The sequence below is a fragment of the Meleagris gallopavo genome, chromosome Z (genome assembly GCF_905368555.1).
Source record: "Meleagris gallopavo chromosome Z, MGAL_WU_HG_1.1, whole genome shotgun sequence".
Lineage (NCBI taxonomy): Eukaryota > Metazoa > Chordata > Aves > Galliformes > Phasianidae > Meleagris > Meleagris gallopavo.
This window is the reverse complement of record NC_139435.1, coordinates 41,137,202-41,158,281: the sequence shown is the minus strand read 5'-3', so window position 1 is coordinate 41,158,281 and position 21,080 is coordinate 41,137,202. Positions and strand designations below refer to the sequence as shown.

Genomic DNA, 21,080 nt, shown 5'->3' with positions numbered 1-21,080 from the left:
TCGAGGTCCTTTTCATCCCAGGTCATTCTATGATTCTATGAACTGAAGACTTTATTTTTAGCACAGACGAGTATGAATAACTCTATCACTGGCTTTCCTGTGTGAAGTACTCCACTACTGCTATCAATCTGTTTTGAAAAGTAGGCCATCTGGATTGTTTTTTGATCATTCTAAGCAATTGTTACATAGGATTTAGTATAAAAGCACTTGTTCTTTTCCAGTGCATCTAGAAAGCACCACACATTTATAATATTTTGCAGGTCTGCAGCCTAAATGAAATCCTAAAGAAGTGGAAGGAAAAACAAAACAAAGTAGTCAGATATGGTGCATCCACAGTTACCAGCAGGCCAGTGAAAAGGTAACCAAGTAGGCACCAGAAGTGTCTGAGGAAAGAATGTAAACTTGCTGAGGGTGTACTCGATCCCAATGTTGAAGTCATTGATAAAGATGTTTAAGAGCACTAGTCCCACATTAGACCAGTAGGCACACCATTAATCACTGGCCTCCACATGGACAGAATGGCTAACCACAACCCTCTGGCTGTGACCATCCAACCAATTTTTTTTCCACCAAATAGTCTACCCTTCAAACTTCTTTCCCCAATTTAGGGATAAGAATGGGACTATATCAAAAACCTTGCAGAAATCTGGGTAGATACCATCTGTTACCCTTTGCTCTTCCTTGTACATTGATGCTGTTACTCCATAGAAGATCACCAGATTGGTCAGACGCAACCTGCTCTTGATGAAGCCACAGTGCTGACGAAGATCGCCTCCTCATCCTGCATGTTCTGAGCACATCTACCAGGACAATCTTTTCCATGAACTTTCCAGGCACAAAGGTGAAGCTCACTGGCCTGTAGCTCCCCAGATCTTCCCTTCTATCCTTAAAAAGGGGAATGTTGTTTCCCTTTTTCCAGTCATCTGAGACTTCATCGGACTTCTCAGCCACCAACTTCTCAAATATTTTGCAGAATGGCTTGGTAGGTAAAACAGCCAGCAGTAAGACAAGAAATGAAGTAGACAAGAAGTGATACAACAACTATCAGTCTGGGACTTGACATGTAATATATTTATTTCCCTACTCTGTCAATATATTTATTTGAGATCGCTAGCAAATATCTTGAGATACTTTCCACTCTACAAAGCAATGGTAATAACTTCTACTTCACCGGCTGGATAAAAGAATCATAAATATGAAGTGCTATACTATTAAGGTGAATATTTCTCATGTACACATTGTGACATGAGGAACAGCTTTTTACTGAGGTGGTGAGGTGCTGTAAAAGGTTGCCCTGAGAGGTTGTGGATGCCCCATCCTTGGAGGTTTCCAAGGTCAGGTTGGATGAGGCCCCAAGCAGTTTCATCTAGTATTGATCTAGCAGTTAGCAACTCTGCCAAGAGCAGGGGGGGTCAGAACAAGATGATCTTTGAGGACCCTTCCAATCCAAGCCATTCTATGACTCTAGGATGCATGCTGTTTGGCCACAGAGACTTGTACGCATTTAGTCTCATGAGGTGGTCTTGGACTTGCTCTGCTCCTATGGTGAGGGGAATTTTGCTCCCCTGATGCCCATCCAAAGGTTCAGTGATGTAAGAAATGTGGGAAACCTGACTACCAGTGGAAACCAAGACAAATAACTGCTTGAGTGTCTAATCTTCTCCATATCTGCTGTTGCCATTTCTTCCTTCTCATTCAGAAAAAAAATTGATTACATAGTTAAGTATTTGATTATATAATTAAAATGACAATCTTCCCACATTTTCAATGGCTTTGTGTAATACCAGTGATTTTGAAGATAGTAAAAGTTGTCTCTACAGCAATTACAGCAATTCAGCTTATAAAGGGACAGCTAGTGTATCATATCTTCCTTTCTGACCCTCTGTGCTACCTTTTGATACCACAAATAGCACTTCTACAGATTAATATTCATGTAATAGTTTAGAAAAGCAGAGAAAAATCTCTGACACTACACTGGGATTATTAACTTGGCAATATGATTAGCAAAACAGCTATACAAATAGTCTGTTGTGCTTCACATTATCAGTTTTATGAAACATCCTCTCACGCTGGATGCAGTAACTGTTTCCATTCAATAAAAGTCAGCAAGTACACAGAGACATAGATGGCAGCCTTGCCACCAAAGGAGCTTTTATTCCATGTGGAAAAAAAAAAAAAGAAAAAAGAGAGGAACAGCTCCATTCCTCTTACCACTATCTGCTACTACTGAGTTTTCTTCTTGGCTCAAGTACTGGACAGTGGACTTTCATGTGGACAGACTACAGAACAGAAAGAAAGCAGTGCAGAAGAAGCAATATGATAACAGTAAGGTTACATATAAGAAGAATGTGAGAGCAAGGGGAGGGAAATCAAGGTAATTTTTTTTTTTTTTTTTTTAAGTATTCATTATAGTTGTTTTTTTTTTTTTGAGGAGCTTTGAGCATCAGTAGTAGTAGGTCTTCTGACAGAAACTACAAAGTTCTTACTTTTTACAAGTTGATTATTCAGTTTTTTGCAAGAATTCTCATCTACACAAATTCAAACAAATGCAAATGTGTGAATCTGAAACTAAAGAGGCCAACACCCAGACAATAGTAAGAATTATAATAAGCAATGACATGCTGGACTAAAAGAAGTGTAAAAATGTTTTCATGTATTACAAATGTATATATTACAGCTAATAACTGGAGCATAACTCCAGAAGGCAATTTGCAGTTTATGAAATCTCTACTGTAAATCTACATGTACGCAACTGAAAACAGGTCACACTGAAGTATCCTTATAAGGTATGTGGAATTACCAGTTATGAAAACTAGTAAACAGGAAGATGTAATGTACAAGAAAAAAAAAAATCACGTGGACAGCAAAGGAAAAGAGAAGCATTGCCCAAGATTCTCACAACAAATCAGATGCATTTGCTTGCATAAAATACACATTCTGAAACATTTTAAATGGCATGCAACAAATATGGCAATAATACAGCCTGCGTTAGGCATCCAAACAACTTAAAGACATGCACGCCTCACAAGCAGACACTGACAAGCTGTGAAGGGTAAATACTGATTAACTAGAGAACTTGCAACCTTTGAGGAACCTGAGCTCAGGCTCCAAGCAGTGGTGAAGTGTTCTCTGCTAACACAGTTACTTCAGTCAATTAGCAAATAACTGGATAAAAAAAATGGGAACTAAAATAAGGATATGAAAGTTCAGTTTACATTTCAACAGGAAAGAACTGTGAGAATTCTACTTTCAGTTATGTTGGCAAAAAAATAAATAAATTCAGTGATGCTGGTTTACACCAAAACAAAATATCACAAAATTTGCTAAACTAATCTTCATCCAGAATCTGTACTTCCCTCTGCTCTAATCTTGAAATCATTTAGCTCTACGCTGCTCTGGATTTAGAACAGTAATGATGATTAAAATAACAGGCTCGAAAAATTAAGTATACTGTACTTATTTAACCATTGTAGCATGGTTAGAGTGAAAAACATGTATAAATCAAGAAGTGACAACTCCAATATAAAGAAAAAGAACCCTCAGGCTATTATCATTCACCTTCAGGGTGGTAAGAAAGACTCATTAAATCACCATTCTTAAAGTATCTTAATTTCTTTAAAATAACAACAGAAAAAAATCTGTCATTCTTCCCTAAATTTCTAGAGTTACTTACAGTTCCAGAATAAGAATGACATCTGTTTTGTTCTCATAAACATCATGCAGGGTGATCACATTAGGGTGTCGAATCTCTTTGAGAATGCTGACTTCTCGCTCAATATCTTCACGTCCCACACCACGTCGGCTAGATTTTGTTCTCCGTTTCTTGATGAATTTTGCTGCAAACTGCTGGCCAGTGCTTTTCTCACGGCATTTTTTCACTACAGCAAACTGGCCACTGAAAAAGAAAAAAAAGAGAAAAAAAGACGGTTCAAGAAAATTTAGAACTGGGAGTAGTTTCTACTTGCTACTACAGGGAGAAACAGCTGTAACTCCAACTTACCAACTCTGCTGAAATATATAACTGCTTTTTGTGAAAACTAGAATAATACCTGAAAAAAAAATCCACCCTGGAATTCTATAGACATATGGCATGCATATATGCCCATATTTCAGCATATGTAACTAAAAAATGCTGTCTGTGTAGACCATTAGATTTTTGATACATATGTCCTTTGGGAATTAGCGGGGGAAGGTTCTGCATTTCTCCATCTTCACTCATGCTGAGGGTAGTTTTTTTTTCCCCAATAAACTAGTGCTATGTTAAAGCAAGAAGAGGATTTCTAATACTATTAAATATTCCTCTTAAGTTTTCTTAAACTCTCGCTCAGTGTTCTCTAGCAACTTTGTTGTTTTTTTTCCACTGTACAAAGAATTACTGGATATCAATGAGAAAGTTTTCTGAAGCTTTTCAATTTCTAAATTTCTAACATTAAGCAAAAAAGTGACCCTTGAAGTAGATTTATAGCAAAGGTTAAACCAAAGACAAGCTTAGTAGGATTGGATATCTGCACAGAAATGTAACATAGACACACGCAACTCTCATCAGTACCTGAAAGATGAGCTAATTTGTACTGGTAGTTGATTAATTACAATTGGCAGAGATCTGCAAGATGATCCATCACCTGCTGAAAGGGCATCACTTAAGTGATGCCAAGTGGGAATCTTTCATATGTGAAAGCAATCCATTACACCATTTACATCACTGAGAATCTGCTCAGGCAAAGTACACTGATGAAGTAAGTAGACAAGGAGTGTGTGACAGACCAAAAATAGCCAATAACTGATAAAAGCAGTATTATATAATTATAATAACTTCCATGCTAGGTGGCTTGGACTAGATGATCTTTAAGTTCCCTTCCAACTCATATCATCTAATGGTTCCACAAATTAACATAAGAGAAAAATCACATTTGTGATTTACGAATTTGAAGGGCTGGATCACGCTGTTGGGTTGCCACTATCACCACACTTAAACCTGAGTGACAAAGTATCTTGAGCTGGGACACGCTATGGGGCAACAATGAGCGACTTCCTTGCAGAAGACTGGGCAGAGACATCAACCTTCACCTTCTAGAAAGGCTTTGGAGTAGCCAACACTTACCTAGGAGCCTTTGAACTTTGCCACAGGCAGCCAGAGAATTAAACACTGAGAGAAGCACTAAATTTAAGTTTCAAGATTTGGTTTTACTTCAGTGTTATCATCAACACATTCAACATTTCATGAAATCAATTAATGAATTTGTAAGATGACATTATATCCCTTGATAAAAAATATTTAAGGCAAGGATTTTTTAAAAATTCTGCGGCATACTTTGTTATTCCCTTGCATATCTCTGTCCTAAAGATTCAGCTATACTGCTCACAGCTCAAACCTGTCAAAGGCCCGATTTGCCTGACAAGGCCCAACAGATATTCAAATGGTAGTGGGCAGAGCTATGCTTTGGACTGTGCTGGCTGTATCCTCTTTCTGATTAGGTGGAAGATGGAAGACATACATTATTAGCCTGAACTTAAATAGTGAGAGTCATCTGAGATGATCTTGGACAGTCATACAGGACCAGGATACAAGGTATAGGACCTCTGGAAGATCTGTGTTATTCTAGACCAGCAGCAGAGGGACAGAAAAGACACTCTAAGGTACCTCAGCCCTCTTTGCTTGGTTTGGTTCAACTCTGCAACAGCTCTCCAAACAACACAGACTCTGGGTTTGGTCTCCAGGATCAGCACAGTTTTGTGCTACAGGGCAGCAAGTCAGGGCAGAGCACGCACTCGATTATCTGCCCTGCTGTGGTGAAGTGCTTGCACAGTGCCCTAGGCTGTTGCTTATAGAAAGGAAAAGCTGTAATTCTCTCTCTCTCTCTCTCACACACGATACATACACCTGCAGAGACAGAGATATTTAGTATTATTGAAAAAGCAAGCCACGTTTCAGAGAGTTCAAAGCTCCAGAGCAAGTGCAAAGTTAGGCAGTCTTCAGGCATTTCTATAACTCAGGTCCAACTCAACGGTCAGAAGGAAGTAAAAAGTTCCTCTTCGTATTCTGGTCAACTGGCTTTCTGCCCCTAAGTCTAAACCACGCAACAGAAGAAACAAAGTATTTCTGTTTATGATCCATCTACAGGCTTGAGTGCTATGCAGATATCTGGGGAGCTGATCATGGGATAAAGATGCCACACACCACATGATATGTATACACAACATTAAATGACTCTGTAAAGAAAGACTGCCAGCAGCAACCAGTAAGGGTAAGTAATTTTTGTTTTAATCCCAATGGGCACAAAATTCCTGTTACACTTTCTACTCTACTTTTAATTTCTTTTCTTGCGCTCTACCACAATACTCAGAAGTTATATCCACCAAGCTAAACAGAAAACCAGACAAATTCTGGGAACTGTATTCTTGTTACAATAGTTACACCTTTGAAGGAGAGCTTATTGAAAACACCCTCACCTCTCCATACCATAGTGAGAAAAATACTAGGGCTAGACAAAAGCATTCTCTGCCCAGTAACAAAAAATGGTTTGGTTTTTTTTTTTCATATTTGAAAAGAATGCCAATCTTTGCATAAGCAATACACCCACAACATGATTTTAAACTATAACCATTTTTTTCTCCCACAGATTTGAAGTTGTATATGTGCTCAAACAGCACATTAATAATGATTTTGCAGCTAAGTGATTTGCAGCTCCAAGAAGGTTAGAATTTACTCTGCATGCGTGCACACGTAATACCTATTCTCTTCTTCTAACAGCATATACCCACTGCAATAGAGGAAAAAAACACATTAATCTCAAAACAATTAAATAGTCATTAGTCAGAGTAAGGAAATATATAAAGACCTTTTCAATCATAAAAATATTAAGGTTAGCCACTTTCTTATCAACACTCTCCTCAGAAGTTTTACAACAGCTACTGCTTTACCATAGTAAAAAAAAAAAAAAAAAAAAAAGTAAAATGAAAAACAGAATCACTGCTAACATCAGGCTTAAGAAAGGCTGAGGCTATAAAGTAACACTCAGGTACGTGGATATACAACACATTTTGGTATCCAAGAAGATTTAATAAAATTGAAAAACTGACTGGGATTAAGAGTCATGTAAATAGGTTGCTTCAAAAGTAATAACTTTAGTTATTTCCATGGAAATGACAACAGATACAAAAGAACACAATAAGACTATTTCAGAGAGCTAAGCTTCAGCTACAAAACACTATTTTTCAGCAGTCACCACCATCAGCTACATTTTTTTTGTTTGTTTATTTTTTTTTTTTTTTTTACCAGAGATGAGCGAGCCTGCACGCCATACCTGTAATAATGCAAAGCTGTCCAGAACAAGGGGCCACTGTCATCACCATTTAGTCTCCATAAATGTTCAGCAACAGGTGTCATTTTCTTCCACATGGAGGAATTCAGTGACACCCCTTTGCTTCACACGTACATCCACTTAGAGTGCCCCACTGTTGCCATCTGTCATGGCAACAACATATAAGGAATACTGGTGGAAAGGTTCAACCACTATGCCTTGCTGCCAACATTCACCATCGTGGGCCAATATAATAAAACAGGAGGAACCACTTTCGGAGAAGCCCTTCTCACTGAAAAAGCTTACACTGCTGGTGTTTGAAGAATTCTGACACCTGAATTTTTTCCTTTAGTCCATGACATTTTTTTTTTTTATTTCTTCACTGAAGATAGTAATGCATTTTGGACTTCTTTCTAAATAGAAAGCATTCTGCACATAATTTTAAATATGCAGTAGTTGTAGATCTGTAAACTAAAGAAAGATGATTTCTCTGTGGTGTCAGTAGATCTTCAGTATCCCCCATTCCACAAAGATGCATCGTGCTTAAGATGCCTTTAAGGTTAAGAGTTCTTTAACATGGTGCTTGTGATGAGTCAACTATCGTGTTACAGCATGAGGCTGAAGCACTGAAACAAAGGAGATCAGCTCAGGTAAGTAATCTCCTCTTCTGAGCTATGTAGCATTTTCAGTCTTTTTTTACCTCAAGCTGTAACTGTTTCAAGGATACCTCCACACAGGTTATACCACAGTAAGAAAGCGTTACCAGATGACCAATATATTGCTTAAAATCAAATGACTTTGAAGATTGCTCCCGTCAACAGTTCATTAGGACGTAGGGTTCTGAGAATCTTCAGTAGTGCTCAAGGGTACAAGAAAATTATCAACGAACAGTTATCTAGATTAAGTGCCAGTTACTCAACAGCCTTCTTATTGCTATTCAGCACATAACCCCACAATTAGTTGTTTGTTATTAAATGCTGTACTTGCAGATCACTTTTAAGCTGCAATCAAAGGGGCTATTTCACTCCAGAGTTCTCTAAGCCCTGCTGTTTTACAGCTCCCTCTAAACTTCTGCTTTAAAAGCAAAGGAGAGATGTAAATCAAAGAGTATTTACTGGACTTTGAACTGTAGAACTGCAGCAACAAAGCTGGTGTAAGTCAGCCCTGTATAGGCTAACATATTTATATTCCTACACATTCTCCTACTGATCTTTTATTTCAGATCCAGCATTCATTCATTTAGCCTCTTTAAAGACAGGAAAAAAGAGCACTTGAGTTTTTACGATTTTGCAGGTTTGATTTGAAGTGGCCAGGTCACAAAGACCGTTGTCAGTACAGGAGAGAATTACATTAAAGAAAAAAGCCCTCATAGAAAAAGTATCCAACATTTTTTTCCACATGGCAGAAGCAGGTTCAACAGTGAAAATGACAGCTTGACATGAGAACAAATGCTTCTGCTAATAACAGTAATTTGTTTCGCAATTTTGTAACTCTTACTCAACCAATAGCTAATTGCTAGCTTGAATCCACTCTTTTCAGGACACTTGGCATGAAGCTTACACATCCAGTGAATTTTCTGACTCACTTTTGAACAAGTACTTATCCTACTGGCCTATTCATCATTACATTTCTCTGTCATTTTTATCAGAAAGACAACATGTGCTAGCCTTTTTAATACATATAGGTAAGTGCAAAAATTATGGAAAGTGACAAAATCCTCAATAAAGCATGCACACACCATTCTTCACTGGTCCTGGATTAGTGAGATCACAAAACAACCATTAACATGAATTATAAACAGTTTTAAGTACAGACACAGATGTTTTAGAATCTATTTTCCTTGGAAGGAAGTTCAGTGTTATAAGTGCCTTCCCTTTCAGAGGGATGATCATAGTGATTAGAGGTGGAAGACTTGTCACCTGTTCCAAACACTGTACTCTTGTCCAGCCCCAGACTGCAGGTTTAGATTAGCTGCAGATTAATTGCTTCTGTAATGAGAAAAATTTGTGCAAGAACCACCTTCCAAAAAAGGTGAAAATTGATCAAGAAGGTACTGAAGCAAGCCCCAGAGACCAGTTTCTAATATTTATTGCCACAGATGTGCAAACGTAGGGGAATTACTCATGCAACTTTCTGAGATGGACTGCACTAATGCAAGCAGAGAAAGTGAATGAAGAAGGGACATTACACTGATAATAGTAACAAGATGTCTCAGTATGTTCCTAATATTTAGTTTTTTTTTTTTTTAAAGTACGTTATAAACTTGGTATTCATTACACAGTTCTGACAATGTGATGTATCAAGATTCAAATATTACTTCTTTCACTATTCGACTACTCTCCTTTTAAAAATCATACTTACTCAATGAAAAGACACTCAAATAATACTACTAGATTGCAAGTCAATCTCTCAGCAATCACACTTGCTTCCCCACAAGAACAGCTACTAGTAGACTACAAACATCCTCACACCTCCTCTCTCTTCTGAACCCTTCTTGATCTCTACTTCAGATGTTTTCAGAAATGGAAAAGCAAACATCCTCTCCCCAGTTTTTATGTCCAGCACACTACTTGTGCTGAAGTAGTCATCCACAAATCCAAAACACAGCTGGCAATTTCTCTCACAGCACTGCAGCAGGGAAGGCCAACTGAGCTGGTGATTGGTTTTTAACCCCTCCCCATCTTCACTCCAAAGAATTGAAGATAATCTGAACAAATGAGAAGTCTCCTCTGAAGGGATCAGTGGATCTGCTCATGTTGCTTCAGCAAAAGGATGCTAATGTAGTATTGTACAGGTACCTCAGATAAAGCAAGTGTCTTGATAGTAGATACCTTCTAATAGAAACTGCTTCTTCCTTTTGCAGCTACTTATGTAAAACCACCACAGTATTTGAAGTGTACAAAATCATCTTTATAGGATTTAAATCCAGAGATGTTGCACATTATACTTTCATGCAGTAACTGCATTTCTGTGAATTTTCACTGCTGTGACTGAAACAATTACCTACCAGTATCTCTCTAACTTGAAACCTTTTGTAATGTGGAAACACACCTTCAATTTTGAGAATTCTGTGTTTTGCATCATGCCAAATACTTTTGCAATATGCTGTCCCCTGTGCAAAAAGTGTCTATACCGTGACAACGCAGGCTTTAAAAACATTACATTGTGGACCTGTGAAAAACAATGTTTATTGCTTCATTACAGATTGAAATGAAAGCAGTTACATAATATTAACCCAGCAGAATCACCTGCAAAATTGCCTCCTAAACTGGTGAAGTTTATTCCGTTCTTTCAATTTCCAATTATCTGCCTAGATTCTTCATGTTTTATATGACAGACATCACATGCCTCAAACTCGTTTTTTTTTTTTTTTTTTTAAGAGAATTTTAAAAAATATATTTTTATAATTGTCTTTGTTCTAATGGCTTAACATTCTCCAAAGCTTCTATTGAAAGTAAGCTGCAGGGAATATGACAAGATACTAAGGGGGATGTACAACTGAGCAAGGGAACTCATCCCTCACTTGCTCTTGCGAACAACAGCGATCTCCACGTCTCTTCGTCAGCTCGGTCCATCAGTCAGCACTACCATTCATGTGCTGTCATGGTAGAGGACATCTGAGTTTTTCCTGCTAAATAGGTTAATTCTCACCAAATTCTGAGGAAGGTATCAGCACTTAAGTGAGCTTTTTTCAAAGGAAAAGAAAGTTTCTCTAGAAATTGTAAAGGGTTATAGATGCATCAGATCTCTCTCCATGTTCTAAGTTTTGCAAATAATGTTTATGTTTTCAGCTCTGGTACAATGCCAAATTGGAATTCAGGTGATCTCTCCCCATTGCCACTTCTTTGCAGTCTTGCACAACAGGGTAAACATTAAGAGGCACTTGAAAGCTTGTCCTGAATGTGAACCAGTGACTCTTAAGTGCAAAGTGTTAGACTTGCCCAACTGAAGAGATAAGCTACCATCAACATTAACAGGGTAGGGTAAGTCACTTCCTTAGAGAGCACTCCTGGCAATCACCGCAGGAAAGCGGTGGCGGCAGTCTGCATTCACCATGCTCAAATACAACTACGCTCACTGCCAGCATTATGCCTCAAGGCACCATCTTCTCTAATCTCGATGGATGAAGAAACTGAGATACATGTGCATGGACACATGGAGGGCAGTGCGGGGGGGGGGGGGGGGGGGAAGGGCATAATTCCCCTGCTTTATCTCCGAATCACATTATTAATTTTGCAGCCACACTGGGAATTAGTGCAGGAGAGGCTACTTTGCTCATACTGCATTTGCTTAGGCTCTGAAAGGTGGAAGTGCTTATTCAGTGCTCAAAATGTTTGCGTTCCTTCCCTTGCTCTGCAACATTTAGTTCACTGGTAGGGAAACAGAAAACAGCAGTAGCATTTAGTCTCCCAAATACCAGAACTTTGAACAGAGATGGCAAAAGAAAAAAAAAAACAAAACAAGAGAGTGCACTGCAGGGTGTCTGTATCTGAAGGATGCTGGATAAATGATTAAGCTATTTGCTTTTCTTTTTTTTTATTTTAAACTTCCTATGAAAAGCAAAACAAAAAAAAAATATCAAAACAGCTCTGGCTAAACAATCTTTAAGTAACAAGCCTACACTTCAAGTACTCACAGACACAAATCTCTCATTTAATAGCGCAGTTGTCTATTGTGTGTCTCTGGCTGAAAAAAGTATTTCCACAGATTGTCCTGTGCCTTAGTTGGCAATGCTCTAGTACTTGGCTATCTTCTAATATGGACGAGCAGGATCCAATCACATTTTCACTGCACACAAAAACCCGTTCTGAAAAAGGATGCACTGATCACAGCACAAAGCCAGAAGTAAATTCAGGAGACACGTGAAAAAGCAGTGCATCAGAAAAGAGCCAAAAGAGGAGCTGAACATTATATAGCATCTCTTAGCATCAAGCTGAAGAGAAAATAATGCTGAAGTGCTAAATGAATGAACAAAGAGAGAATGAGGCTGCTGAAATCCAGTGGTTTCCTACGAAGACAGCCTTTTCCAGCTACTACTGATACAGAGAAGCATATACAAGAATCTAAATAAATTTGACCATAAAAAACACAAGAGTACTATAAGTATAAAGTCAGAAGAATGTTTTATGTGATCTTGCTGTGTTAATGTTTCTGACATTTAAAGAATTTAAATTAAGTTGTAACTTTTACTCATCAGTAAAATAGAAGCTGATATGTATTCCTCAGAAATATTCTAGAAAACAGCAAAGCTAAAAAGAGCAAGAAGAATAAGGAAAGGGAAATGCAGTCATACCCCTAAAGCAAAGCAAATGTTCTGACATGAATTATTCCTAACTTTCAAATTCCTTCTTATACATAGATGTATTTATGTACTCAAGAAAAATCTCTCAGTTTTTACTGGATTTCTGACTTTGAGCGTCTTTCAGTGTCAAATTACAGTGTTTTGGAAGAGCCTTGATCACAATACAGTAACCCAGCATATGTGACAATGAAAGTTTGAGTATTTTCCAACAGGAACACAAATACTTCAGTTAAAGTGATTACACCAAAGCATCTGCTTCCTTCATATGACATGCTAAGCAAAAAAAAAAAAAGTAACAAACCCACTTTCACAATAATTTGTATTATTACTCTATGAAATACTTCAAGACAGAGAAAAATACATTGTCAGATATAATTTAGTGCATAAAAGTCAGCTGCAATTTTTTTGCCCAAATAACTGAAACCTTTGCTCTACCACCTATTCAAATACAGTCTGAATAGTGTAACTATAAGCTATTAGTGAAATGAAGAGAGAGAAGCAGCCGGGCAGTATTTGTGATAGATGATGGTTAAGATGAAACAACCATAATTTAATGTTTCAGATGCAGATAGGCTAGAGTTTACGTGTACACATTTTTTAGATTTAAAACTGTACTTTAAAATTACATATTTCAAGCATATCCATAGGCGAAACTACATAGCAGAAATTTGTAATCTATCCTGAAATTAGATTGCACTGGAGTCCTTTATTGTTTTCCATTTTTCTACAGTTTCGTTAGGCTGATAACAGACTTCTCTAGATTTTTACAATGCTTAAAGAAAAGTGGTTTTTCGGTCTTCTAATTGTTTTCTCAGAAACCTGAAGAGCCTCTAGTCCTAAGGAAGGACATAGCAACATAACAGCATGAAAGTGCACTTCAGTATCCATGACAGAGCAGAAGACAGGTACCATATTTCTTACTGTTACCTATACTTTACTTCTGCCCTTTGTTTTATCTGACTAGTGTATGAAAAAATTCTAGAGGAATAACTACAGGATCTTGGACTAAAATAGTGAGGAAAAAAATGGAAAGAAGGGGACTTATTTTTGATCCATGTACATGTATGCATAAGCAGTCAGTTTTAAATGAAATACTTATGCTACCGAGCGCCGTCACAATACCAGATTATCACATATTATTACAGCACTTCACAGGCCTCATTATAAATGCAAACAATAAAACACATGCCCGGTACTGCCAAGATTCACTACAAGAAGTGTTATGCATGCACAACTTCTGGTATGACCATATCTCACCCAACAGGGTGCTCCAGAATAACAGCTGTTGTTAAGCAAAAGCTGATTCATCAGATGAGTCTGACTGGAGGTGATTCAGAATCGTTTGAACTGGGATGGACCTTTAAAAATCACCTAGTCCAACTCACATGCAATGAACAGGGGCCTTACTGAACAAAGCTCTATTGAGGTACACATAGATGACATCAACCACCACAGAAGGCCTCTAAGTTAGTCAGGCAGGACCTGTCAGTAGTAAAGCCTTGCTGGTTTTCTCACATCACTTCCCACTCTCCCAAAAGCACACATTAACTAGTATAAGCCATTATGCAGAGATGGAGAAGTTAATTCTAAGTATCAGCAGTTTGATAGTAAAATTCAATTGTAGATGAACAGTGAATTGCTCACATCTGAAAATAAGGAGTTTAACATAAAGATGTAGTCTTGTGATGACTAAGCTTAATTTTGTGGGTAGAACAGAGAATAAATTAAAAAAAAAAAAACAACTCAGCTTATTCCCTCCTGTTCACATCCAGCACATGTAAACATTTTGACTTACTCTTTATGCACATGTAAATGTGCCAGAATCTCAGTATATTGCAACAAGAGCATTGTAGAAACAGGAGAAAAATAAAATACGACTATGATACTTTGTTGATACTTTGATGATATCTTACACATACTACATTGTGGAGTGACTATCTAGATATTTGGAATACTCTCTCTTGGCATGCAGTAACTGGGTTACTGTCCTTGGAAGGGTTTTGACTAGAAATGCAGAATCTGGGGGAGGAAAAAAAAGTAAAAAATCAAAAAGTAAAAATCCTGTATTATTTGCTTTCTGTTGATGTACTTAGGCTGAAGGCTGATGCACAGACCATGCCAAGTGTGGCTGCTATTAACAAAATTAGAGTGTAGTCCTCTCTTCCATCTGAGAGCTCCAACATTCTCCCCCATTATACAAGACTTTGTTTCCAGCCAGAGTTCTAAACTGAACAGTGCAGTGTGCAGAATGTGCTCTGAATAACACCACATCCCTTTGTGAAGTTGCAAATGCTTCTGCTCAGAACGATTCCTGGCATGCTAATTCATACTGGGGAGCAGAAGGGGATCATGAAACTCGAAGCTGTAGATACTTTACTGCACTATTCAATGTGAAACCAGTTATGAAAACACCTCAAAGAATAGCAGCATGTGTACTGCTTGGAACAGAGGCTATTTATATTTTCTTTTTGCAGACCATCTCCTTGACATATAATTAGATGTTACTGAACTATACTTTATTAAAGGAATGTTTACATATTTGATTAATTTGTCATAAAGCATAAAAATGTCATAAAGCATAGACAAATGTAAACTGTTATTTACCCAAACACTATCCAAAACATAGGCAGATATTAAATTATAAGTAAATCTTAAATCAGAAATACAAATAACAAATTTAATAATTACATGAAGAATACCACATCTAAGTACTTTAACTGCACTGAACACAAATTGGATTATGAAAGATATCACTGGTCTTCATTGAAACAATGAAGAACCATAGAGGAATTACAGCACAGAAAGGAAAGTTCTGACAAACTAAATACTGCATACATACAAGATTCTTATTTCAATAAATATTTTATTATTCCAACTGCCACACAAAGCATATCATTATAAGCCACAGCCAAGGTTTATAAGGGCATTTCATCATAGTTTGAAGATATTAAATATTGAAATTTACGTAGGACTTTAAGTTCACACTCAAACACAAATTGGCAGATGACAACTCAGTAGTATAAGAGTGATTTCAGTAAGCCCTTCAAAAGTCACCTGCTCAAGAGAAAACACTTTGAAAGATGCATCTTAAAACTTCTACACAGCCCCTCGCCTGTTTCAGAGTTTAAGCTAGAAATTCTGCTTTTCATATGATCTAACATCTAATCTTAAACTCAGCTTGACCAAGCGGTGGGCTAAGTCAAAGGCTTGCAGTGCACATAAAATACAGCTTGTTGGCCTTTTACTTCTGTTGAAACAAAGATTTTTGAACAAGTGGCACAGGTCCAAAGGCTCATCTCCAGTAATCAACACCTTCACTTTCTGCCTGATCTGCTCTGCTCCTGAAACACAACTGACAGGCCTTCTCCTCACTCTTCTGACAGACCACTGTAATTATTTTCCTGACTAAGTCCTCTTAATTCAAGATTTCTGTAATTCCTACCTTCCCCTCCAGCCTCAAGGTCCACCTCTCTGATCTCTGTCTGGATCTAGGCAGACAATAAAGCTATAGTGTCCAAAAATGTGACGAGTTCCTCCTCATGCTTTCTGGCCCTCTCTCCTCTCCTCTCCTCTTCCCAGTGCTCCCTGGCATGCTCAACACCAGCAGAAAGGCCAGGCACTAACATCCCCTCCCCAGTCATAGCTAAGTCATGAATTGGAACTCCATCCTTCGTAGGAGACCTTTTTCACAACTCTTCTCTTGCTGTGCAGAGTGTTGTGTCCCCAGCACCCGCTTGGTTTCCTTCCAACCTGCCCATCTCGTCTTCTCAATGAAATGGCACAGCACAAAGAAACATACTTTAAGAAATACTAGACAAAGCCGAACAATTATGCCTTATTTCTAGATTAAACGGTGTGCTGTCTCCAGGGTTGGCCATTTTCCTTGGTTTAAGTAAAGAACTGCACCCCAAACATGGTCTTCACACTTAACCAGCACATTAAACTTGTTACATGGAAAGAAATTTGCTTATTTGTTCCACAGAGAAAAACAGTGAGACTGGACCTATTAATTTCTTGACTACAGACCAACTAAGCGGATTCAGTTTAGTGCATGCACAGTTAAAACACAGTTTTAAACAAATTATTTACTGTAACCTAAATAAAAGAATTGAGAGTAAATTGTAAATAAAGGACTTAAAAAGTTCTACATACCTCATTTAAAAAATAAATTATTACTTTTTGAAGTTATTTCCTCTTTTATTTGATAGCTGAATAACACTCGTAACAAGTGTCTTTAAAGGTAAATGAAAAAAAAACATCTATGGGCAATATTTAAATTTAACATACCAGCTAGGTAGCAGATGGCACATTATGTGGTTACCCATCAATCTGCAGCACCGGCAAACAGATTAATCTACAAATCCTGCTGTTTAACCAGAAGCAATAGGGATAGTATCTGCCTCTCCCCCCTCCCTCCTTGCTGTGTTTTCCCCACATCCCTATCTCACATACACACAAAATTATGTTCATGAGGCAATGGTATTTCAGCAGAAAGTTCTTGGATGTTTACCCACCTACTTTCAGGCCCAAGGCTAGAATTTCTGAAGCACAGCCCCATTTAAAGTACAACCATCTGAAACTCCTATACTCGCCCAGATGCTTTCACTTCCAGGAATTCTGCTACATATGATGTTTCACATTTTTTCTAATTTCAATAGAACATTCTTCCAAGAATGCAAATATAATTTCTCTTTTTTTTTTTTTCCTTCCATTTCTTTCCATTCCCTTTATAATAATTGGGATCAACAGTCTCCCCATAACAGAACTAAATGGAACAAGCTATCCTAAAATGGCACATTCATTTTCCTTGGACTTACTTCATATAAGCCATAACTCACAGTACCTATATCATTCTGTAAGTTTTTGCAAAGACAGAATGGGCTCAGGCATTACACTTTCTCCAGTCTAAGTACATGGAACAGATTCAATAGCTGGGATACCAAGGGCAGAATAACTGATGACCTTTTTTAAAAAGAAACAAAAAACCAAAACACCCATAACTCCCTTAACATAATGCAACTCCAACAATCTCTCCTTCCAGGAAAAACCAGACTGCAACCTAACAACTCAGTCTATATTTTTACATTCAAACATATAGTGCTGAAACATGCTGAACTAAAGATCACTGCTCCATGCAACTTTGACAGTAGATTTCTTTAGCACTTGGATTATTTTAGAATATTATAAAAATGACAGTCATAGTGTACTTGCAGAAGTAATGGATTAAAAAAAAAAAAACAACAAAAACCTTGAGCCAAAAACAGCCCTTTCATTTAAAACAGTGTTTTTATCCTCTGGTAGGAAAGTATTGTTGTGAAGCACAAAGAAGAGACAGCAAATTTGGAGCACAGCTGCAGAATAATTACACAAGCTCAGGTTAAGCACACGTGTTCCTTGTATTAGTGCTACTTGTAGAACAAGAATGAGGCCTCCAGTTAGAATTCCAGTTGCAATTAGACAAAAAAGGAGAATGTCATTTCTTTCGAGGGCTGACCGGTTAGCTCTTCCAGAATCAAAAAATGATAATGGTAAATCTATGAAAATTGAAAAAGCTTGTATCTGAATAAGAAGAGAGATAGGTATGTCATCATTTTATTCATCTACTGGCTCAGTTTAATTGACTGAAATAAAATAACATCCCTCCTACCATCTTTTGGGGCTCAATCCATTTGTGATCCAGGCTTTTAACGGTATCCATATCCTCTACAAAACCATCTTATTTTTCTTGTATGATTTTTAACACACATGCTTTTTGCCTATAAGCGCTTGCTTTAACCTGTAATCAAAAAGCCAGAAACATCCATTTAGATAATAAAAGAATGTTAGAAGCTTCAATTCTCAGCATTAGTGCTGCTATCCAGAAAATGACATTTTTTCTATACTTGCAGGCAGTCAAGTTGATCTTATTGAGGCAGAGAAATCTGCTTAAGCATCTATACTGAAATTACCATATTTTAATTTCATACTGCATATAAACCTGCTTATCGTTAAAAACGAGTATTTTTTCAAATGCTCTAAACCAATATTTTACTTACTGTGCATAAATAGAAAAGTCACCATATTTCAAGAAAGATACGTAAAGACACAGTAAACCAGATTCAAGGTGATGCAAACAAAAAGGACCTCCATAAACGCTAGCACTCCACAACATCCAGATCTCACCTGAATCTCTGAAGTCTGAACTGGAACTCAGACTTTTATGCTTCCAATATTTATCTAAAGCACTCAAGGGTTAAGCTCCATGGTGGTAAACTGTTATTTATTTTCCAGAAAACCAGTGTAAGCTGTATTTGGTTGAAAGATAAATGTGCTACATAGCTCTTAATGAAACTTCAGCAAACCAGAGGTAGTCACTTGCTTATGCACAGCAGGACTGGGGCTATGCTGCAAGGCAGCATGTGCACGGACAGCCAGCTATCTGGAGCTGCAGCTGTCTCACAGTATTTCCATTGGTAATGAATGCATCCCCTGAACCTCAACTCCACTCCAGCTGCCTTTTCTGCAAGCGCACGCACTGCACAGAAACTACCTTCGGACAGCTTTGACCTAACAACACTGATGGTCAGTATTATGAAGCAATCCAAAACCCACATGCATATTTTGATGACACTTTTGAACACCACGAAAACTATTTTGTTAGTAACAGTACAGGAATATGTAAATGTGTAAAGGAAAAATTGGGGACCAGTGTAAGCAACATACATATACTTTCATTACTTCATGCACATTTTATGCTCAAGGAGTAACAACAGTGAGAATAAACAAAAGTCAAAAAACTCTCAAATTCACATCAGCCTTGCTAAAAAGAGTTGTTTCCTAGAATTCAGATTCTGTGCCAAAAAAGAAAGTGTTTTTCTAAGTTTGGTTTTGAATAACAAGATGCCAGGAGATCTGTCATTCAGAACAGTTGCATATTTATAATCAGTAATGCTGCAGAGCAAATCTTCACTTTCTACAGTAATTCAGCCAGTCTACAGAAGACTCACACACATCAGCCCCAGCTTTCAGCAATGCAGCTCTTTCTATTCAGATTAAGAGTTAAACCTCAGAACAAAAATGTAGTCATAGAGATATCAGCATAACAACCATTCCGAGCTGCAAACAGAATCCTTTCCTCCCTGTATTATAAGGGATGAGAAGTCCATAAACGACAGAATTCGTTTCAGAAACCGTGGTCTTCATCACGGAGCATGTTTTTAGATTTTTCCACTGTAGAATTGTTATATCATGGTCTTGTTTCATTCTATCCTCCCTACTTCCCTCAACTTCCAACAAAAGCCTACATGTCATGCTCATAAAAAATTGTACCAGTGGAGGTGATCCACTGTTTCACAAAAGCAGTGACAACATAGCTGCTAGGAAAACGTTCCCCACATAGTCCAACTTTCACTGTGCTCACATCCATTGTTTGGTCTCCATAAACATTCAGCAAGCATTAGTGAATGTCAGTGGGAGCCACCTTTTCACATGAAGCAATTCAGTGATACACCTTTGCTTCATACATACTTTCATGTCAGACACCATTCTGTCAGAATGCCTCCCTGCTGCCATTTGTCATAGAGCAACAACACAATCTAATATTGGTGGAAAGGCTCAACCTCTACTGCCATATCACCAACATCTGCCTCTGATGTCGTGGGCTACCACAGTAACATAGGACATATTACTTAGATAGCAGCCCATATATTGCAGATATGCTATATTACAACAGACACAGAACAAGTAGGTTGACTTGGGCCACTTGGTTAAGGGAGAATGCGAGTTTAATCACAGCTCCAAATTGAACCAATAGTTTTTGAATTCACAAATGACTTTGTAATCTGAGTTTTACCAGGAATATTTTTTCCAGCAAGTTGGCATTTTCCAGTTATACTTAGCAAAAGCAGCATCCCTATAGAAAGCATCTGAGACCACCTCTGCTGCAAACAGATGAGTACAGGTGAGCTGAAGACTCAGGTCTCTTCCCAGTTGTTATCATCATCTTCCTTCTACTTGGAATATTTCAGATGAGAACCCAGAAAAAAAAGCAGAACCAGCTCACTCAAAAGCTAACTCCTCAGTAAACTTTCTCTGTTCACCAGTTCCCCTTCAAGAGAGGTTCTACTCTGCCTTCTTTGCTGTCATGACTTCTCAAAAAACTTTAACTCATCACTTGCTAACTGCATTTATTCTTTCAGTCATTACTTTAAAAGATTTCAGAAAGTTACGAAGTACTCCTCTTGATATGTTGCAAGGGTACAAAGGGCATTCAATTAATTTTAACTATACATAGAGGCACTCTTATGAAGATTTGGTAAATGATAGTTCTGTAAAGGACAATAATAAAAAAAAATGTTGAATATAAATGACAGTCTTCTTTATAAAAAAATGTATTTAAGCTTTTACTTATTTTGGCATGCAGAAATACATTACAAACAACCCTGAATTATTTCACTTCAGAAACCATAGTTGGCTTTAATATTTGATTTTCTACAAAA

General features: G+C 37.6%; 1 protein-coding gene across 2 annotated transcripts in view; it reads right to left on the bottom strand.

Moving 5' to 3' along the window:
- DAPK1 (death associated protein kinase 1) overlaps positions 1-21,080 on the bottom strand; it is a 92,030-nt gene that overhangs the window by 50,333 nt on the left and 20,617 nt on the right. For both annotated transcript variants that reach the window (XM_085212899.1, XM_085212900.1), the window contains exon 3: positions 3,674-3,895. In XM_085212899.1, coding sequence (XP_085069025.1) covers positions 3,674-3,895 — 222 coding nt within the window. The remainder of the gene's footprint in view (positions 1-3,673; positions 3,896-21,080) is intronic.